This window comes from Neopsephotus bourkii, unplaced genomic scaffold (assembly GCF_033783945.1).
Source record: "Neopsephotus bourkii isolate Nb327-2 ecotype Australia unplaced genomic scaffold, CSIRO-AGI_Nbou_v1 NB_1663, whole genome shotgun sequence".
NCBI classification, from domain to species: Eukaryota; Metazoa; Chordata; class Aves; order Psittaciformes; family Psittacidae; genus Neopsephotus; species Neopsephotus bourkii.
In genome coordinates this window covers 4,045,177-4,068,220 of record NW_026902137.1, presented here as the reverse complement: position 1 = coordinate 4,068,220, position 23,044 = coordinate 4,045,177, and the positions used below count along the sequence as shown (strand labels likewise).

Here is a 23,044-nt window from a genome sequence, read left to right as displayed (position 1 = left end):
TCTGACAACTGCTCTATGAAAAGAACCAGAAATATGTATGCATTTTTGCCAACTGTTAATAAATATCTTCTTAAATAAGGAAACAAATGTGTCTAGGAACCGAGATTCATTTTTCCTGGATGTGATTGAAAAGGAATTCGGAGATGGAAATAAATAATTCTTCTTCCGCTTGTGACAACTATTTACATAAAAATGTACAAACAGTGAAGCTGATGTTGAGCCTAGCAACAGAAATCCTGTTATGATGTTTAAAAACAAAAACCAAAACAGAAACAATCCCCACATAATATTTAATATATGAATCCTATACAGCAAGATACCGTGGTCCAAGTTAAAAATGCAATACACCAATTCAGTGACCACCAACACTGAAACACCCGCAAGAAAAACTAATCCTTGACTACTAAATATTGGACGTTTAGGCATGATTAGCTTTTAACTTTCAACGCAGCACCTTAACTTCCTTTAGAAGGTTTACAAAGCACTGGTGTATATACGTATACAATGTCAAAAGACGCTTCCAATCTGTGCGATTTCAGTACCTCACTCTAAATAAGAGATGCACCAAGGCAGTTTTGGCTGTTTATTGTAGATGGTCATGCCTGCACGCCCCAGGGAGAGATGGTCTTTTGGCTCCTTCAGCTGTTGTCCTGCCATTTGGCTGCTGTAACTATTGCTCAAAGTCCCACATTGGGGCAGTTGGGAAGTTTGCTGGAATCGTGCTTGCAGAGTGTGCATCCCACAGCCGGGCTGGTCCTGCAGATGTTTGAATAGCCTGGATTGGAAGCTGGGCATATCTGGCAATGTGGCGACTGCTCACCAATGCCCTGGTCCAAAACCTACCAATGTCTTGGAGAGAATTCCACTTTCTCATGAGCCTAATCCTGCTACTGAGAAAACTGCTGGGAAAACACCAACTGACTTAAATGAGATTAGACCATCAGAAACAAGTTTCCAAATTATTTCATACATGGTCATTTTTTTTCTTTCCTTTGCTTATTCTTTTTAAAGTGAGGCATCTGGTCTGGATTTGATCTGTGACTTAAAGGAAGAAGAGCAGCGAGTGATTTCCAGAATTGGGTGGTTGCATTCATTTATCTTCTCTAACTCTCCTCTAAGGCAAGACATGGAGCCAAGTTCCTGCTGCGGCTGCACTGCCCTGTCCACTCACTGAACAGAGAGAACCATCTCCAGGCATTTATTGTGTTCTGGACCCATCTGTTGGAGGTTTAGATTTTCGAAGCTTGGAGATTTAGAGCTGGTGTTTTATTGGTCAGAATTTTCATCTCTCTGTGACATTTATCCCAATCCTACTTACAGCACATGCCAAGTGGTGAATTGGTTTGTGATTGGTTACTGCTACTTTGCATTCTTCTTCACAATGACTTTAACTGAGTTTTAATTACCTACGTGTGATGTTTGTGTAACCTGTGACTTTAAAAGAAGGAAAAAGAAAAGCCTCGAAGGGATGTTTTCATGCTCCTTGTTCCAACTCCATACGGCTCTTGAAAAGGGATTTAGTAGGGTTTTTCTAAGGTGAAGCCAATAACAGAGCAGGGGGTTTATCGTAACCACTGACCCTGGAAGCCAGGTTCCTAGCTGAGCCTGTCTGCTGCTGGCTCTACTGCCCTATCTGCACTTGAGCCTCCATGCTTTTGAAAAAGCATTATGATTTGTTCTGTCAGTGAAGCCAATTTCAGTTACAAACAGGAGCAGGATCTTTAGCTGGCTCACACAGCTCCCCAGTTGCTCAGGATACCCCAGCAAAATGTTAGGTATAACCCCTGTTTCTTAACATTCTGCTGCTCTCCTGTTTCAAGTTCATAGCAAATCCAAATTCTTTCTGGTTGCTAGAGGAAATTTCCTTCCCTGTTGACAAAAAGAAAAGTATACCCAAAAAGTCTTGCTCTTTGCAATTATTTTGTGCAGTTCCTTTGCCTGCCAATTAGAAAATTGTCTTTTTTTCTTAGACTGATCTGGCTTTGAATTTGCACCAATCCAGATACAGTTTTTGCTGCTATAGTTTAAAATTGGCAGTTGCATGTAATTAATCTTTGGTTTTGCTTATGAAATTGAAGCAAACAGAGGGATGGAAGTAATAATTCTCTTAACAAAATACCTGTTCACTCCAGGTATATTTTGTTCACTTATTTTATTGCAAACTGTGATACAGGAACTACACACGCTTATTAGTCACAGCACATTCTCACCTTGGACAGATTATTGTGATTTAACTTGCAATCAACACTGGTGAGTTTGCAATCTTCAGAAAGACTCATTTGCAGAAGTATGTCTTGCAGGAGCCAATTTTGTAGGCAGATTTGGTTTTAAATGGTTTCTCTGGCTTGTTTCAGTTTACAAGCTCATTGTCTGTCATAAACTCAAACAAAATGTGTTCAAATGCCACTTAAGATCCAGAAACCGTTCCATTGTCTGAACTTTCAGAAGCCTGGTCCTAAAAACTGTTTGGGATTTTTATAAACCCATTGCTGGAGTGCTAACCTTTTCCCCTCCCCCACACAGCCATACAAAACCACTCTTTACAAATAACTTGTTTTTTTCTTTTTGTTTTTCCTGTTTTTCTTTCCTACAAATCTAATGACAGCCACAGGCTCGCACCACCATGTTCCTGTATTTTTTTAAGATAACATTGGAGCTGTCATCAAAATAGAGCACGGAGATGGCATTGAGTTGTGTAGGAGCACAGCAGGGTTTCGGCACAGTCTCTGGGTTTATAAAGTGAACCTGGGGAAAGAAAGTAGAGGCACGTTAAGATTTACTTTTCCCCTCTCTTCCCTTATGGTTCTCTTTCCAAGGCATCCTTCTGTGTCTCATGCACTCACTCAGACATGTTTTGAACACCTGGCTTTGTGTACAAACATCTCAAGATGTCCCCTGCGTGTCAGGAGGCTGACGCACGCACCCAAGTCAGATCTAGTTGGAAATCTTTCAATGGGGCAGGTTTTCATTAGAGAATTCCCATTTGTCAGAGCTCTGCAGAACTGTACCAGTTCCGATAAATTCCACAGGACACACGGGTGAGGCTCTGTGACAAATCCCATCAGCCCCAGACAGGGTCCCAGGCAGGGACAAGGGCTCTGGGTGCCCTGTGCTCCCTGCTGTGGGATCTCTGAGGAAGGGCTGGGGGGGGAGCAAATAAAACCATTCTACCCAGAGAAAAACATACAGATATTCCTTCTTTGGGGAAACCAGAAGCATCTACATTTCCTATTACTTTTGCCAGTGTTGTCCTTAGATAAGCACAGGACATGGGGTGTAGATGAAAAGGAGCAGTGAGCCTCCTTGTGCCCTGCAGATGTGTCCAGGGACCCAAGCTGGGTAGGGGGGTGTCCAGGCTGGTCAGCTGGGGGGAGCTGCATAGCCAGGGTACTTGGGACCAGCATGTATCTTGTAGCCAAAGCCAAGAGCTGTGGTGCACTGGCTCTGGTGCCACAGCTGGGGCTGGGTGAACCCCTGAGCACAGGCGCTGTGTCATGAGATCACGCCAGCTCAGGGCTCCCATCTGGACATCCTTGCACAATTTCATAACACAAATACACCCACAGAGCAGCTGGGCTGTGTGATTTTGGGATTCACTGACCCCTTCTTCAATCTGCCCCCAGTCTGCTTCTGGCAGCAGCATTCAGTGGATCCTTACAGAGTTTTTCCAAGAGATGCTCACAGTAGGTCTCGCATCCTCCCCTCCCCTTGCAGTGGGACTATACCATTAAGATGTCTGTCATAGGGCCCTTTTAAACTAGAGGGAGTATGTCAATGCTTGCAGCAAAGACAGGGTAATTCCTAGCCAACTATTAATTCAGGCCACTTGGCTAGATATGTTGAGCCAAATGCTGCAGGCATCTTAGCGAGCTAATGCAGACCTTCCTTCTCATGGTAGCTTAGAGATTTCTTTTGTGTATAAACTTATTTCTGAGTAGCACCTATCAGACACAACTCTGCACTAGGGGCTACAGTGCACCTACCAGTGTCTGTACAATGGCATGATTTGTAGCATTCATGTATGAATTCAGCGGGAAAGCACATTCTCCTTCACAGTAATATGCAGCATAGCCCTCCGGAGCGATGATCCAGTCCTTGGTGAAATTGAAGATGTTAGATTGTGAAGACAGAAATAATGTGCAGTGAAACAAGAAGTAAACCAGCACAGAAACCTATCAGCTCATACATCTACATACAGTTACAGTGACTGGCAAAATAAAATCCTGGTACATTGGCCTTTCAAAAAAAGCAGGTGGAATCCTGGAGGGATGTATCCCACTTCGCAAATGTGTCCATAGAGTAGCTAACCTTCGGGATTTAGTTGTTTATCCATACAGCAGTGTCCTGGCTGACCATATGGATCACTCACCACTGAAGTGCAGGTACAGGCTTTCAGAAACTAAAGTGTCTTTAACCAGGTCTAAAAGAACTGATAGGTTAAACTGGAGGGCCCTATGTGTGTTCAACACTGATGGAGGAAGTTCAGGGCCACAGTTTCTCAAAAGGACTAAAGTGTGCTGAGCTTCCAGCCAGTCTCACTCTAAATATTTGTACACCCTAACTTTGCAGAAGCACTTCTTAAGCATGCCAAAGGCAATGCACCATTTCTTCCCTCAGGGCTGGAGCTCACTACCGCAGCTCTAACTGATGTGCAAAGGCACCCAGCTCCCACCCCGATCACACACAGCCCTTACCTGCCACCCTAGGTCCCTGAAGCTGACGTAGAGCTCATGTTTCTTGCAGGCTTGTCGCTGGTCGCTGCTGCTGTTCTCTGCTTGGGGAGAATGGGTGGCTGTGAGCCTGGGCTGCGCCAGCACCCACAGCCCTCAGCAGAGCCCTGCCAGGGAGGGAGGCACCACTGCTCAGCTCATGCACTTGTGGCTTGCTTCTTTAACATTTTTGGTTTTACTCACAGAATAATGGCTGGGTTCAGTAGCAGTGAACATAGGAAATGCCCCTCTGACCTCCCGTGCAAAGCCAAAAATGGCCTGGGAAAATAGCTTTTTTTTTTTTTGCCTTTTTTTTCCTTTCTGGACTTTCTTTGACCTCACAGTAGCAAAGAGCAGCTGATAATTGCCTACTATATAAAAACAGAACCTGTGAAAGGAGCAATAGGGAAAGGCACCCTTTACCTATTTCCTAAATTCCTGTCAATGAATCACCTGTGTTACTGGTGATAGTTGCACCTTCAGGTCTACAAAAGCAACATGACATAAAGGTAACGTGGAATCTGTTCTTCTGTCCAGTGCAGCTGGATCCAGATTACAGACTTCTGGAAACAGGTGACAGTACTGAAACCAAAGACTAAAGCATGGGTCTGAGTCATGGATCTGAACAACCACGACTATTGTGGGGACACATAGCTGAAGATCCAAGCAGAAGTACTGGAAATGCTTCTTCCACTCTTCTTGTTGAACACTAACTCAATGTGGGGTCCCCAAGCTCAAAGGAGGACACTGCTCACGGGACTTTTTAACCTACTTGTAGAAACCAGGAAGTGTTTTGTCCACTTTAAAAATTGTATTGATAAAGAAAATGGGTGATAAAAACACATGCTTAAACTTCAGACCATCTATGCTTGGGGAACTGCAAGACTCAGAGCTTGGAAATGTAAGTGAGGGAAAACCAATTTAAGAAACTCTGATTTCAGGTGAGAGGTGCAGAAAAACAGACATCTGGGCAGGTCAGAGAAGGGTTACCTATTGCCAGGGCTGCAAGAAAACACTGTTAATTCTAGGATGGGAATGGCCTGATTAAATATAGGGAAGCTGAAACAAAACTGATGGGAGAGAGTTCTCCCGCAGCCTTGCAGGTAACCCCAAGCAACCCAAGGCAAAGGTGAGTCACATAAGATGGTATTGTGCCCTGTGTTGTCCTCTTCCTTCCACCTCTTGCAAGGTTTTCTTCCATTCAGTGAAGCACTCAGAGAAATAGAGCTGGAATTTGCTACTGCCCTCAGCAGCGCTAGCCCTGTGCTGTGGTTCCTGCTGGGAAGGTCACCAAGGGCCCATTATTCTGAGGTATCTCATAATTAAGCCACATTTCTATTTCAAATGCCTGATGGAGTTTTCTTCCATATTAGGATTCCCCTCAGAATAGCTGCAGTTATCCTGAGCAACCAATGGGGCTTCCTCTTCATGCAAAAGTTTTGGGGCTACTAAATGTTTTGGAGGCTAAACTTAAAATCACAAACTCTGAAAATCTACAGCATTTTGATTCAGATCCGCTGAAATACCTTATTTTGATCACCTACCCATTGCTTTAGTGTAATTATCTTACATTTCAGAATGAGAATCTATTTCATGTGGGAGAAAAGGAGATTTTCTGGTTAGGTGCCTTTTTAAAAATGACTGGGTTAAGAAATCTCTCAGTTTACCATTGTTTCAAAGAAATATTATTTTTCTAAGTTTTTTGCAATAATCCCTAATCCAAGTAGTTTCAAACCTGCAGCTGAACACTAGCAGTAGACCAGAGAGACAACACACAGATCATCATAACAGACATAACAACCCATGCTGTACCTGCCATGTTTGACACCCGGAAAGCTTCCTGGTTCTTTGGTGGTTTTGATCGATTCTGGCTCCTTTGCTTCCCTCCTGTGGAGCGAATACTGCGGAGATGGACCTCGGTGGCTTTGAAGAAGGCTACTGTGAACGGCTGCTTGTTCTGTGGGCCATGCCTTCCAATAAGACCCGCCAGTTTGGGATTGATGCTTTGCCCTTAATAACAGAATAGAGTGATAAGAGAGCCTGCAGTAACTTTCCATTTTGAGCAGACATAGTAAGGGTAGCAAGGAGAAGAGCTGCTGTCTGGTTGGTAAAGGTGGTTCCCAGGCATGTGACAATCCACAAAGGGCCTGGACTTGATTGGCAAAGCTGCTTCTGACAAAAGCAGCTGAGCACAGCTAACTTCATTTTATATCTCCATGTAAAAGTTACATAAAATAATCCTACATACAATTATTTTACCCTAAATTCACTTAGCATTAACTTTTCCTGCATTCTTTAGAGGGGTTTCTTTAAGTTCACCAACCCATAATTTGAAGTGATCCTATAAAAGGAGCCATAAACTCAGCCCATAGGAACACTAAATTCCCACTGGAAGGTTATTAACTTAAAATAAAAATGCCTCTTTTAAAATGTTGACAGAGCTCCAAATACACTGTAGCTGGGAGAAACAAATTCTTCAGATGTTTAGAGACATTTTGCTTATTGCTGTATCTCAGCACCACTGTACCTGATAATTGTGTTTCACAGCTACTGATTGCTGTTCATGTTTCCATCATCCTGGACTTTTACAGTAATTTGATTTTTGGTAGAAGATGATTAGGTGGTTTATCTGCAGAATGAAATCAGTTCTTTACAAAAACTGCAAGGGGGGGGGGGTGGCAGGGGGAAACTCAGTATTTCTCTCTGTTGCCTCCAAAGGATGCCTGGGTGCTGTTGTGAAATGCAGGGGTGATATCCAGAATTATCCTGTTCCAAGCTACTGAGTACTGCTGCTAAGTCAAAGTTATGTTAATGGATTTTGTGATCCTTTTGCTGAGGGCAGGGCTGGGCCTTGTCAGCCATAAAACAAATATGCCAAAGGAGAGCTGGTTCTTTCCTAGAGAAGCCCTGAAAGGCAGCCTGGCCAGGGAACGCAGGCGAGGGGCTCTACAGGCTCCTGATAAAATAAAAAAGTCCTTATCTTCCTTATCTGTTTCTCACTACGATGTGAAAAGAAGCTGATAACCTGTGATATTTCTAGGTAATATTCTGTAACTGCTGGTTTTAAGATGAGTAAATGCTGAGGCTTATTTATAAAGTAGCGTCTTTATGGGAGTGTTTCCATCTTTGCTCTTGTATGTGGTCAAAAGATTGGTGTGACAGACCCAGAAAAAGGGGGCTGTGGTCAAAGCTCAAGGCCAAGAAATGAACTGGCCTTGGCTGAAGTCCTTTCTACAAGTGTGCAGCCCAGTGAGCAAGTCCCAAGCTGCAGCATATGAGATGTGAGGAGGGGACTGTCTCAAGAGGTGTTTTAATGGGAGCGTGGCAGCAGGACAGCCAGGCCTTGCAAACTAGATAAAGCAAAACTAATCTCAGGATGGGGCACCAGTTAAGCTTGGGCAAAAATAGCACATGTAAAAACCCACGTAGGTAGATTTATATGTGGACGTGTATCAACAACTTCACCTTCTGCTTAAGCTGCGTTCTGGAAGCTTGTCCAAACAGTTTTCATTTTAAACATTGGAGGCAGAGCCCACAAAGTGCTCAAGCAAGTAGCCGATGCTAAATAGGTAAGTAGTTCCACTTGTGCTCAGGCTTTGCCAGATCGAAGCCTTACTTCCTGAGAACAAGCTCAGCTGCAGGAGTTATTGCTCACTGAGTGCTGCTCCTCAGGCTTTGTCTTGCCCCTTCAGAGAAGCCTTTCTGCTTCCCAAAGCTGTTTAAACTAGCAAGTACATCTATGGCTGTGGTTTTTCTAGTGTAACTGATTTTACCTTTACCATGCCTCTAGGGAGTAGGGCAGCAGTATGGAGTGAGAGGACCTGACTACTTCACACTGATATGTTTAATGGATTTACATTAGTGCAGCAATAAGTAGCATCTGACCAATTAATTCCTTGTGTAGCGTCAACATGTCATGTTCAGGACCAGTATGGTGGCAGTGTAATGCTCTGTATGCAAAGTAGCATATTTGTTTTTAATAAAGATGGGGAAAATCCGCTTTAACTTTCGTATACATCCAGAAGGCAAGGTTAAACACAAGGACACGTGTAGTCACCATGAAACGATGATAAACTTCTCCCAAAAGAACTAAAGATGTACTCTTGAACCAGAGGGCACAGCTTTATCTGCTTTTAAGAAGCTGCTTTTTTAATACTGTCAAACATAAGATCTTAAGTAACAAAGTAAAGGAACCTCAGCAGGCAGGGGCTGTTCCTGGGTGCTGGGCTCAGAGCTCACTGAAGGTGACTGTCCTTTCGCTTGCTGCTTGAGCTGATCCCCATTTTCTAAGAGTAAACAAATACCCTTTGATTCCAGCCTAGTTCTACTTGTTGATAGACTTTGTTGGCAAGATTATAAAGAAATACAACTATCACTTAATTTATTTTGTATAATTTCACCTGGACAGTGCTTGCAATGTCGGAATTTTTCTTAAATAGACTGTATTGGCTCTGTGATTACAGAGCTCTGTGTAATGACAGACACAAAGAAAAGTTGGGGTGTAATTCACTTCAAGCTCTGGGGATTGCCCAAGTGTACAGTGTTGCATCAAAATCCTGCTGTGTCTGCAGCATGTGATTTTCATATGCAGTCCAGGTGTAAAAGCAGCTCTCTTACACACAGTTGGTCTAAATCCAAAGGGAAACTTGGGGAGCAAGGAAGGACACGTTCTTCAAAAACAGAAAGAAAATTTCATGTGTATGGTGGAGAAACATGAGTGCAAAGGTGTGCTGCCAAGGGACTTGGTTACAGACGACAAGCACACAGTTAGGTCTTGTATCTCTCTATTTACCTTTTAAACACTGCAGCTGGCTCTTCTAACTTTAATGGCAGGCTGATTAAAGTATTTTGTTAATTTGCTTTGAGAAAGCAGCAAGTTACTTTTCAAAGGGTTGGAACCACATACAAGCTCAGCTAGATTTCTCAGAAGTGCAGTAAAAATCATCAGATTCCTAATTTTCATTGAATCAAATAACAGATGAGACTGAACCTGGGAGTCTGTCTTTGAAAGCTTTCTCTGTGATAGATCTGGCTGTATGCTTTTAAGGGTCCACTTCTAATTGCTCCAGGAGAGCAGCCAGAGTTACTGTAAGTGCATGCAAAGTTGCAGCATTTCCTTAGATGGAGGATCCTGAAAAGTCTCTATAGAAATCTGTAACAGATTCATAAATCAGCTGCCTTCCTCCTTAATGCTGAAAACCAGGACTGACTTTTGCTGTAAGATCACTAGGTGAGGATGGGGGAGGACAGAGAGATAAGGCTTTATCAGTAGAAAAGTGTGAGTGTGATACTGTACTGTACCCATGGTGGTTAGAGATATTAAGCCTACTTTCAGCTATCATGTGGGCTCTTGTGCTTGAGTCTTGATGGCTTTCCTGTATATGAACCACAGCTGAGTAAATGTGCCATGATCACGGACACAACTTCTGTACTTCCGAGTATTTCATTTAGGATGCGATTTAGAAACTAAAAATAAAGACAAGTGTTTGAAAACAGGTTAAGCTTGTCTTGGCTGTTAACTTGCTTTACTGTTTTAAGAGTTAATCTTAACTTGTAAATCAGGTTGAATTTGAATCTTTGAACAAAGATAGCAAAAGGCATCTGTCATTGGGGTGGGAACTAGTAACTTCCATGGTGAAGCTCCTGCTTTGTGTCTGTGTTTGGGTTTCTGCATTCACTGATCACTCAGAAAGGGCAGGTTAAAACAAACCCTGTGCACTTCTCGGTGTGCAGGTCTCACATAAGTAAAATCACCTTTAGTATAAATGGACACTGTAGGGAGCCTGTTTCAATACTGCTTTGCACGGTCCTTATGCAAAATACCACATACTGGAAAAGTTCAGAGTGTTGCATAAAACCCAACAGCATTGATGAATATCTGGAGGATAAAAACATGTCCTTAGATAACTGCATTTGGAGTATATACAATAGTTTTGAACTGGGTTTTGCCTAATCTCTCCTGTACAGCAGCCAGGCAGTTTCAGGTGGTCTCAGGTCCTACGAAACCCCAAAAGATCCAGGCTAACTTGGTTTCCTTGTACAAGTCTCCAAGTGAGCATTTTAACTTTAAGACAAACACAACTTTTTAGTTAAGACCTGGTTAGCAGAATTCCCTGCCTAATTCTAAACACATCCTTTCTGGAGATGTTTCAGAGCCAGAACTTCCCACCCAATCCCACACCTCACAGGTTTTCACCATAACCACTTTGTAGACCGACCCTGGAGTCTCAACCAGACGTGACTTTTCTAGTCCTTTCTACTGCAAAGGAAATTAAAACGGTTCCTAGCTGTTTTCTGAATTTAAAAGGACTTTTGTGCCAATTAACACCAGTCTTTTACACCTTGGTTGTCTTTCTGCACATACCAAAGCTTGTTCCTCTCTCCTCCACTGGACTGCACTACTTGCAAATCAACAGAGTATATGTACCTTGACAGGGAGGTGTGCACAGCTAATAGTGAAATGACTGCAGGCAGGTTACCAATCTGTTACAGCATTTGAGTACATCCTTCATCTGAAATTTGTTTATGCATTATTTTGTTATAATTACTATCTCCATTTTAGGCAAGTTCAGGAAGCACATGTTCAATAAATTCTACTCAAAGGAAAGAGTACTGAATGTTTAAGGCTTCCCCTGGCTGGGTATCGTGTACCCGAAACAGCAACTCACTGATTGATGTTGGTGTCTGGCACTCACCATCAATGCCTTCCACGGATAGCTGCAGGCCAAGGTTGTGCTGGGGATTCACCACCCAGTGATTACTGGTTGCAGTAATGTCGAACACCAGCCACCCTTCTTCTGCAGCCCAGATCGTCCGAGAATCGAGCAGGAACAAATCTGAATCCCTGAAAAACAACAGTGTAATTCCCAGTTACCCTCGCTTTCCTCTGGAGAGTCTATAGGCATCCACAAACATGCTTTAAGCCTTCTGGCTATAGGCAAAATCCACCAGAGCTGGGCTGGCACATTTTCCCATCTAATCACCTTCAGACGAAGCATTTCTGTTCCCTTCAAAAAAAGGAGGATGGGTTGAAGCAGAGTTGAGGTGGTTTTGGGTTACTCTGCTGTTACAGTTAACCTTAGAGCTGCTGATGCAACTTCAGAATAAGCGCTTGCCAGGCACAGCTTCACAAAATTATTGTTTGCATATGCAAACTTGGTAATTGGGCAGACAATGCTGCTCATTATCCTTTCCACACATCATTTCCTGACTTTTATGCATAATTGTAGCATTGGTGCAAGCCAGCTGGAACACTAGAGTGCATATATTAACATATGTAATGGCTTTTTTAATGTGTGCGTCTGGGCTTACAGATAATGCATTGACGCAATAACCCTCTGCATGGTCATAGGTCTGCGTTACTTTGGGTGGCAATTTTCTTTCAATTCATTGCTTCATTTTTTTGAAAGGCCGCTGCTGAGTTATTCTGGTTGAAGAACTAATACCAGAAAATGAGAACAATCCAAAATAAGAGAGGATTTCACGTGTTTGAAAAGGGTGAAATGAGTCTGGATTTACCAAACACCGCCTGGCAGAGTTCTGTAAAATGAAAATCTGAGAAAGCACAGGAAACTTCCTTTGTCAGAAATTAAGAAAGACCTAGAACTTGGATGAAAAAAAATGGATACTGGTGCAGTTGCTGTATAAAAAAAATGACTTTACAAGAAGAACAAAGAAACACGGTGGAAGTGTCTAGACAAGTCCCGTAAGAGCTGCTTTTGTACTGGCAGTGCACAAACATGATAACTTCTTTAAGTGTAATTATATCCTTTTGAATGAAGAACTTGCCTTGGAAAACCCTTTAATCATGTCCTCAAAGCTTAAAGAAGGCCTTATTAATTTTGTCTCTATTGATTTGTCAGTGCAAATAGATATATTTAACTTAGTTTACACAATGTCTGTGTTTGCACAAAATATCAAGTAATCAAAACTGAATGTGAGAAGCGCTGTCAGCATAGAGGCTTTTGTCTTGTAGCTTTTAGTGATTCTCTGCCCTGTGAGATACCAAGAAATTACAGACTTTTATCCCACACATCTGACTCAAACCAGAAATGGAGTTTTATTGCAATGTTTTTTTACTATCTAGCTTCCCTTTCAACCTTAGTGGCCCAGAGCATGTTAAGAGATGATGTCTTTCCTCTGTGAACTAACAGATGCCACTGCCTCTGGCTTTGCAATTGCTTACATGAAATTAAACTTCTGAAATCAGAAACACAGGGTGAGCACATCATCCAGGGTGCATTAAGAGAAGGATTCTGCCATTTCGCCACCAATGCACCATACCTGTGGATGCCACACAGCTGGATATGTAGCTAGAGCAAATGCTGCTGAGGGTGCAGTTAGTGTTGCATGTGGTAGCCTGAGGGAAAGCACTGGCTTTCTGTCAGCTGTTTCATAAAGAGGTCTGACGCTTGCAAGAGGTGTTTTGCAGATACAGGATTATAATGATTGTGATTCCTCCCTTCACCCAGCATGTCCCTGCCATGGAGGAAGGCATGGGAGGAAAGGGAGTTTTGCTTTCTTTTAAGCAGAGTTTGGGTTTGTGGAAGAAGCCCTACATCAGAATGGAATGTGCTGCAACTCTTTCTTGTGTATGGTGAGTATCTCAGTAGAAGTTTGAGCAGCTGAAGTGGGTGGCTCAGGAAGCGGCTGTGCTGCAGCAATGGAGAGGCTCAACCCATCTGCTTCCTGAAGCTCAGTCAGCCTTGCTGGGTGCACCTAGGACAGGAGAGGACGGATAACCCCCTCCCTCCACAGACATCAGCCACGAGAACATAAGATGCTTGAACTCGAAGCGGGGGACAAATTTCCTGGGGTTTCATCCCCACCCAGAAGCAATGGCCCTGTTCCCACAGTGCATGACACAGCCGCGTGGACACCTCCCATCCTTCCCTGTTTACAACATGCTGAACAAAACGCATCCCCGAGGAGCCAGGGACGAGGGAGTAGTGCGGATTGGCCCGTTCCAATGGCTGAGTCCAAGTTTCCAGAAGTAAAGAGTTTTTATATTCGCATACTGCATCATTTAAGCATGGCCCCTGACTGGAACTCATGATTCACACAAGGTTTAGTTCATAGGGACTTGGCTCGCTTGGTTTTTCTTGCTTGTAGTATGCAGGTTGAAGATGATAATTGCAATAATGATAACTTTATTTTTTTTTGGTTTTAGCTACTGCTCAAATGCAGCATTATTACTCAGAAAAAACAGACTTTAAGCTTCCCATGCTGACATGATGCAATCAGGGTAACCAGACAACATGAGGCATCAAGTACCAGGGTGAGTCAGTCTGGGAAATTGTATAATGCGTTTGTTTTCCTGTAGTTACAGCAATGTGCAAACAATAGGCCTGGAGGGGAAGCTTGAAGTGAGAGAGATCAAAGGGACCCACTAAAGGGAAATGTCCTTCCCACACACACTTGGAACATTTGGACCCCAAAAGGCCACATGTCAGATGCTCTCTCGAGAAGTTCAAGCACTCCTGGATTAGCACTTTCCACTCTGGCCCACCAGCAGCGTCCAGGAATAGGATGCAGAACCTGACTGGAGCTGCAAGCAGAGGCTCCTGAGATTGTGGCGCCTGTTCCAATGAAAAGAAACCTCTTGTTCTTTTAAAGAGAACAACCTCTCCTTAAGTGAAATGCTCTCCCCTCCAAAGACTTCTGGCAAACAATGTTAAATCACTAGCTGATAGACAGCAAGCCCTTTAGACATCGTTAGACAATACAAAAATGGCAGAGAAATGTTACTCTGCTCAGACTTCAAATGTGCTCTGAGAATTTCCATCTAATAACTTGTCATATGGAATAGTGCTAGTTAAGTCTAATGTGGCTGGTTTGGGTTTTAGCTTTGAGATAAAGATCTGAGCACAAAGGGAGGAGGTTTCTAGTGCACATGGCACTCGCTGGTCCCTTACCTAACAACTGTGTGCATATTTAGAACGTTCTTGGAGGGACTCAGTAATGGCTCTGCAACCAGGAGGCAGAAAAGCCCTTTGGTTCCTTGGCTGTGCATTCAATCCCTTCATTTGAGAACTTCAGAGCACACGAGGAACTACACTGGACTGCTTAGCAGACCAAGAGATAGCAAAACGCACATGATCCTCATTTTACAGAAAATTAAACTGGGACATGGAAATGTTAATGTTGAGATTAGAGTTACACAAATTATGAAATCTGGATCCAGACCACAAGTATGTTTTGTTGAGACCACATCAAAATGGCTCAGTGCTCAAAGTACCGACATCAGCGGGAGTGTCAAAGCTTTCAGCAATAATAAAAGCTCAGGGCTTTCAGCTCAGTTTTCTCTGGCATCAGGCTATCAGTGGAGCCTAAGATGAAGACAGGAGGTTAGCACTTGTCTACCAATAGCTCTGGTAGTGTCTGGCACTGGATACCAGAAAGGAGAATTACCTCCAGTAGAAAGCACTCCCAAAAACTTGTCTGCAGGTCATGTAACTGCTGTGTGGTCTGTGAATCTGCCCTGGAGAACTTGTTGTTTTCTAGACTCAAAGGTGAGTAAGAAGCGCTGCAGTGAGGGTGGCTGTGGACTATGCATGTGTGTCTGCAGCTATGGAAGTGGAAGGGTTCAAGCTACTAAAAGGGCCATGGAAGGCTGATGGCATGAGTGGGGCAAGAAAAGGAATCACAGGTGATTAGTGGAAGAGAGAAAGACTGGAATGTGGGGATGAGTGGAAAAATAAGGGGAAACAAAATGCAGAAAAGGCAAGTAGAAGTACCCTGAAAGGAAATAAGTGAGGAAAAGAGTTGCCATATTGCAATGTGATAATTCTAAAGTAAGAGAAAGGATGAACAACCATGAAGGATGGGCTCTTTGCTTTTTACTGGGGTCTTCTTTTCAGCCTCTAGGATACACTTTATTTTGAAGCCATAAACACTAGAAATGTATCTAAAAATAAGTGCAGCATCTCCGCTATCAGCTGCCTTGACAAGTTGGGGTATGACCAAGATCATGGAAGAGAGACTTGGTGGAAACACGAGTTGGCAGCTCTTCAGCAGCAAGAGAGAAGAGGAGATGAAACTCTGCATTTATAAACCTATGAGGTCTATATTGCACTAGAGTAGTCTTCTTACCAAACAGACCCTACTTTTGCGTGTGTGTTCATCACTCACTTCCCCATCCCCCTCATCAGCTCTGTTATTTCAAGCTGCTGTTTGACAAGTGGTAGTAAACACTAATGAGCACTTCCAAGTGGGATAAAAATAAATGGGACGAAGGACAGGCAGCAGCAGTGGCAAAGGTGACTGCAGCTTTCATTACACTGCATGACAAGCTGATTTCTGTGATGTGCTGGCACTCTGGGTTGGGAGCAGACTTGGAGCCCTGGCTGTGTCCCGGAGCGGCCAGCCCAGGGCCACTGCCAGCATGCCCTGCAAGTCCCCTGTCATCCCCAAATTCAGGTACTGTGCAGGCCCAAAGAGCACACTGAGGCTGCCCAGCAGCTGCACTGCTCTAATCCCTACCTGCTAGATTGAGGAATTACAGATGTAATGATATTTCAAACAATAACCATACTGTGATAACTTGCAACAGCCTTCAAATGGCTTTACAGATATGGGTCAACCCTCCCGCTTCTGTTTTAAAGTGGGAAACCCGAGGCACGGGTATGTTAAATGTCTTACTGACTTGACATATAAACCACAGCCAGTAAACCAGGAGCACAATCCTATTCTCTTGACTGGTGTTCTAACCCTAGAGGGGCTGTCTGGGTGCAAGATAGCAAGCTTACTGACAGGCAGCCCAAGGGCAGAGTTGGCATGGGGGAATAGCGGCAATTCACATCCAGGTTTGAGCAGGTAGAGGGAGGAGAAGGCAGAAAGGGCATCCTGTGAGGGTGAGAGGAGATGCAGGGTTAGAAGACATCTGTCTGGATTAGAAAGCCGCAGTGTCCGGATTCCAGCTTGCTCGGTGTCATTGCTCAAAGCCGGCTGCAGCTGTCCAAAGACAAGCTTAGGAAAATATTTTTCAGACTTTCCTATTCGAGAGGGCCCCAGGATCTCCCTGGGCCTCTCCCTGGCACGTTTGCAACACCCTCAGTACACAGACCTGGTGCAGCCCTCCTCCCACACCTTCCCTTCCCTGCCTGGGATCCTGCTTTTCCTTCCCTCTCCCTCCCCACTGATAAAAGCCTTCCCCATGCCCACAGGAGGAGCCACCAACCAGGCACAGCCTGGAGTCTCCTCCAGGTGAAGGGGTGGCCACAGCAGGAATAGAGTTTGCTGGAGGGGGTTTCCAGGGACTGGTCTGAAAATTGGCTGTGCTGGTGCTGAAACAGATCTCTGAGTTTTGGTGAATCTTGGGAGAAATTACACTCACTGTAAAATTTCACCAAACTCTTAATTCTGGTGTTCCCTTTCTTAGGTAGTGTTTGAGAAGGGTAAGACCTAGGCTTCAAAGACTGATTAAGAGTGGCAATGGGAGTTTGTTACAGAGAGATGCAGCATGTTTCCTAAATACGAAGCCTCTTGTAAAAGCAGTGCTGAGAGAAATGAGGTTATATACATCTCTCTGACACTTTATATCCAGCTGTTTCTATTCAGCATTGAATCACTGTTCATTAGTGCATCACTTAGCTGAGCAAGAGCCCACTGGGGTATGCAATGCCTCCTGCAGCTACTCAAGTGCCTGTGAAGAGTTGTGCCTTGCTAAGTGAGTTCAAGTTTGTCAGAGGTTTTGCAGGCTGTAGTGGCTTTTAGGAATGGTCTGAAAGGGATAACTAGATGCAGCTCTGTTTGTAAAGAACTAAAGTGCCCCACTTGCTAAGAGCTGAGCACAGTCATCAACTGACTTGCAGAGAAGTCACCATAAAAATAAAAATCAAAGCCATTGTCAGCACCTTTCTCAATGGTGTCAGTACTTGCACATACTGTCATGGTGCTGGGCCGCAACATTAAAACAAACTATGCCCTTCTCTGAAGCACCATCCCTGGAAAGATCACCCTGGTACTTAAAGAAGCTCCAAAAGAATGGCACATCTGCTTCACGGGCTGGGTGGGCCTAAGCCTTCATTACTAGAATTACATGTTTCAACCCACAACATGGAAACAGACTCCAATCAATGGTAAAAGGGGGTCTGGAAAGGGCTCAGGTTTGATCTGGGTGCAGAAGTGGTGTAGTCTGAAGCACAAACTAAAGCGTTCCAGCTGCAAGTCAAACCCAGGAATGCATCATGCAAGATCTTATTTTTCTGTAGGGCTGGTAACATGAGCATTCAAACTATCCACTGCCTTTGAAGCCTGTGAAATCCATAATGGCCATAAAGTGAACATGTAGCAACTACATTTCAATTACCAAGGGCTGGTCAAGTACCTGGCTTTATTCTCCCAGTAACAGAACTCCCATCAACTTCAAAGGGGTTGGGATTTACTCCACAGTGCAAGTGCTGGGTCCAATGAAATCGGAGATGTAACTCTGGGCCAAGGTATTTTAGCTTCTAAAGGTGCAGACAGATGGGCAGGATCAAGCTCTATGTTGAAGTGAGCTATACAACCTACATCTTTTCTGCAGCTTCGGGTTAATACATTGAGGATGATGCCCTGACTGATAATCTACCCCAAAACCCCATGGGAACTTTTTGAAAACACACAAGTTCAATCCATTGCAATAGGAGTTAGGTATCCAACCTACCTGGCTGCTGTTAGAAATCTCACTGCATACCCGTATGCCTCTTCAGCACTTAAATCCCCTTTAAATTCTTGCTTTGGCCATTGCTCACAACAATAGGGAGAGCCTGAAGGCAACAGGGATTTCTTTTGCAAATTAGTTCACGAACTATTCCATGACTGCACTGTAAAAGTTCTATCATTTTTCTCAGGCTCATATCTGTAAGCCTTATTTTAACATTCCCTACATAGATGCCTGAGATAAATGACCTTCACCACCTTGTAGCAAGCCTTGTGCCCTGTGATGTGCACTCCCTAGTACTGAAATCTGCTTTGCTTTTCTGCATCATCCAGGATGGAGGAGTTGGAGGCCTGAGCAGCATCCGGATCCCTGATGGCAACCTTTAGTTCTCACTAGCAAGATTAGTGACCACAAACAGGGACTTGATGTTCTTCTACTTCGTACCCTTCTCAAGCCGCTCACTGGCTTTATAAAACTTTCTCCCAGCCTTTTGGGTGAGACCATAAAGACCAAACAGAAGTTGAACATGAGTCACTGGACTTTGTTATGCACACGAAAGCTTTGAGACATGTTATATTAGTCAAAACAGCAACTGTTTGCACAGTGTTTATGATATAAGGAACATTTTTGTTCATGAATGTACTTGTTTGCTTAAAGTTTAGATCTGAGATGCTTTGTGCCTAAGGAATGCCATACATGCCTTTTTATAAAGGAGATGTTGGCCAGTTTGACAAGCTTGCCTTGCAATGAATTCATACATTTGGAAAGGCCAGAAAGAATATTTGATTATTTATTCTGATTCCCAATAAACACCTGTAATAACATCGTCAGTCTGACAGAGATATAATGCCTATCAGTCAAAGTCCAGAACGGCATCCCTTCTGCTGCAAAGGTCAGGGCAAGGTTGTTAGGTGTCTGTCTGCCCACAACTCAGCAGGCAGATGGAGGAGAACTTCCACTCTGTGTTTAAATGTCAGTACTACCGAGGGGCAGGATTTCAGGAATAATGTGCTGTGGGTGCAGCTGTTTGCCTGGAAAAACCGATGCCTGTGTTTTTCACTGACAATAAATTGCAGACAAGAGCTGTTGCTGGTTAGATACCTGCCAACCTGTCTGAACTCGTAAAGCAAGTCGTTAACTGTTGAACTGCTCGTACTTATGGTTTATTTGAACTGAGGGCACACCATCACACCCTCCAAACTGGAGGCTCATCTGAGGTTTAACTGAAAATCAAGCCTTCAGTGTATCAGATGTTCTCTTCACCTTCAAAGGAAAACAGATCCAGTGAGCCTCAGCTTGGGCTTTCCAGCTGCATCCTGTGCTGGTTTCGTGTCCCTAGAAGCTGTCCTGATCTCTGCTGTGTGCTGGTGTGTTACAAAGGACAGATGATGCTGCAGCTGCCTTGGGGGAGCCTGGCACCAAGCTTCTGTCCCCTGGTGCACTTAAGCAGGAGGTGCTCAGGACTGGAGAGTACCTGGTGTTCCAGATCCCGAAAGGCAATTCCAGCAGTCTCCTGGGAGATCCCACTGCTCTTGCACCATCACAAAAGCACAGGGAAAAGGGAAGCCATTTGGGTTTTTATTGTCCATTGTACCTGCCATGCTTTAGGGAAAAGAATCTACAAAGCCAAACACAAGCAAAGGTTTTCTTGCCTGCGTGGGGGAGAGGGTTTGGCTTTGTTTTGCTCTTGTTGCTAACAACGTCAGATGGGTCTGACTTTCCAGCCTGCTCAGGATGAGACAAACAGCCAAGGAAGCATCAAAGTGAATGGGTGTTTTTTGATCAACGTTGGAGAGAGTTTGTTTTCTTTCTCCACTTGCCCAATGACACACTGCCTTGGATGACTGGTCTGTGACAGAGGCGGTTGGAAAATGTCAGTGGAAAAATGCAGAAAAAGAGCAAATATTTTTACAAATGTTAGTGACAATATTTTTACCTTTGGTCAGTCCAAACCAACAGGAGTATTTTTTTCAGGACAAACTCTTCAAAACTCTACACTGCCTGTGCCAAAAATGTATACAAAGGGTGAATATGCATGAACACTCGTTAAAAACAAGTGTTCCTGTGGTGAATATGATGCAGTGAAATTGCATCTAATCTTGCAGCTGGAACATCTGTATAATTAGCAAGATTTCTCACCTCTTCCAGCCAGTGTTTCGTGTTTATGCCAGCCCTTTGCATACATTTTTTCCTTTAGAAATAAGAATTTGTGACGGAGACAGTTTGCAGAAACATTTGCTGCTCCCCACGTAACTGTCTCCAGTGGGTATGTTGCAGCCTCTCTAAACATAGTGATAACAAACCTGTAGCTGTATCATTGTAAAATTAACACACTAAATATCATCCTAATTCTGACAATAAGATTGTTAGCGGGCACCTACCTCGCTCATCAGGTTCTGGACTTCCCTGACATCTGATGAAGAACGTTTACTCCAACAGCAGGTTTCTGGCAATTCCCTAATGCCCCAACACTGTGGTTAGGGTCTCTTCATCTGCCAACACATTTCTTGTTTCTGCTCTTCTCAAGAGTGAAAAGTCATCCCTGCATACTTGTACCTAAGTAACTCCCAAAATGCAGCAAAGGGAGGCTTCTATCTCTGGAAGAGTCTAAGACGGAATAAACTTAAATGCTTACAGTAAGCAGGGTAGCTAATGGGTCCTGTGCACATCTGTGGCTTGTCTTCTCCTCTAAGAAAGTCTGGTTAAAATGGATAGTTTAATTATCATTGTTTGATTAAAAGTAGATTAATATTAGCATAGTCCCCAAACCCTGAAAATAATCATTTAATTAGAAAGGCCAAGGAAACCTTGAGTTTTAAGCCAGAAAATTAGAATGTTGGAGAAAACACACCAGTGGTTGAACACTTTTACCATACAGCAAAGCCGGTAAAAATGCTCACCATTTAAAGAAGTTGATAAGGTTTCCCATCATATCTCAGATTTTTTTCTGCATTTTTATTAGGTCTTATAAAAATATAAAGCCAGAGTCATGATTACACTGGTTTTTTTCTTACCCTTTTGGACTTTCTCACTTTAAATCCCTAGTGGTTCTCTTTTCATAAACCTAAATTAGAGCTGTAGTATTATTACCCCATGTTTAGCAGTGGTAAAGAATAACTTCTGACTAGCATGTGACTGTAAATACTTTTCATATAAATAAATACGATCACACTTTTGGTAGGATCTGTATGTAAAAGAAATATGTGCAAATGAAAGTAACTGCCTTTGATAAATGGTTGGGGATTGCTGATTAATTGGAACTAAAAACAGATGAGAAAATTGAACATATGTTCTTATTCAAGTTCCCTGGAGGATCTGTCAGGGAGCTTGGCATACATTAATAATTGCTTGGAATGGATTTAATAGCTCATCTTGTAGTTTTGCACATGCAAAACAATCAGTCAATATAAAAAGCATGGTGTCATCTGTCTTTGTTAATTAGGAATCTCGAATGCCGCTGGTAATAAAGGCTAGTAATTAAGCTACAATTAGAAAGGAAGCATTCGGATGTGGTTTCACCACCTCGGAATCCATAAGCAGCAGGAGGAAGAGGGTAGGTCTTCCAGAAACCTTGAAACACTCTGAGTTTATGATCTTTTCCTGCACTAGCTTATGGCCAGGCTTGTTGGCTCCTCAGCTACTGAGTGCTTCCAGGGAAGTGCTGGGGATGCTCTCTGGGTACCCCCATGCCCTCGGTGGGTGATCATGCTTGGCAGCTATGCGTTAGCATTGACTGAGATTTCAATGTATAACACTGATGCCTGAACCAAGCTCTTGAGACACTTTTGCTAATGGCACCAGTGTTTCTAGGAGTATTGGACTCATCTCTCTGAAGGAACATATTGTGCTTGAGCTTTCAATGGGATTTCCCTTGGGGTGACTCACCTTCCCTGGTGCTCCTGGAGTACTTGGTAGACACTAATCTGGAACGTTTCATTATCGAAGCGTTCGCGGATGTAATCCTTGTATATCCTGAACTCAGCAGCCGTCACCGCTTCCCCCTCTGGGATTCTGGAAAGATCAAACCTGAACTCTCGGTAGTGGCAGCGCTGATGGTGAAACTCTCTGTCATGCTCCACTGAAACAGAAAAACAGCCCATTAGCCACCTGCTTTGTTCCCTTTCCCCTCGCCATCAAACAAGCTTGCGAGTTGCCACAACAGGAAAGGGCAAGAATATCTGATTGCAGCATCTCATGCTGCTGTTTGGTTCATTAAAGCATGTAGGAAATACATGATTCTCTCTGGGCTATTATAAGCATATACGTTTTTATCAGACTCTCTTTGAAACAGTTTTCCAGCTGGCTGGTACGGGGTGTGGGTGACCATTGTGCTTTAATGATTTTTGGCAGCTTCATGCTTGACAAGTGACTCTGGACATTTGCCACCGATAATGACCAAACTGCTGTGGGAAGGAGCTGAAAAAAACAGATGGGGCTTTTCAGGAGCGCTGGTTCCTGGCCTGACTCTGCTTCTGAAAATTGCACATGCATACCCACACACTGTATATAGAAATTCCAGCCCTTGATGCTTTTCATGCCAGTGACCCACATTTGGTGTCAGCTGAATTCATCACAAGCTCACAGCCCCACTCTGAAGGGTCAAAGCTTTCATTCTAAAGCATCTCTTGTGATCAGAGCTGTGAAGCAGATGTTCAGATAAGGACCTTCTTTTACCTCCCAACCCTGACTGCGG

General features: G+C 43.6%; 1 protein-coding gene across 2 annotated transcripts in view; it reads right to left on the bottom strand.

The window, feature by feature from the left end:
* Positions 1-2,135: 2,135 nt before the first annotated feature.
* Positions 2,136-23,044, bottom strand: part of BMP7 (bone morphogenetic protein 7) — a 44,593-nt gene continuing 23,684 nt past the window's right edge. Inside the window, exons 2-7 of one of the 2 annotated variants that reach the window (XM_061375649.1) lie at positions 22,237-22,429; positions 11,405-11,553; positions 6,522-6,719; positions 4,695-4,774; positions 3,984-4,094; positions 2,136-2,745 (exon numbers count right to left, since the gene is read on the bottom strand). In XM_061375649.1, coding sequence (XP_061231633.1) covers positions 2,596-2,745; positions 3,984-4,094; positions 4,695-4,774; positions 6,522-6,719; positions 11,405-11,553; positions 22,237-22,429 — 881 coding nt within the window. In that variant the 3' untranslated portion in view covers positions 2,136-2,595. The remainder of the gene's footprint in view (positions 2,746-3,983; positions 4,095-4,694; positions 4,775-6,521; positions 6,720-11,404; positions 11,554-22,236; positions 22,430-23,044) is intronic. The other variant, XM_061375650.1, reaches the window with a different exon arrangement.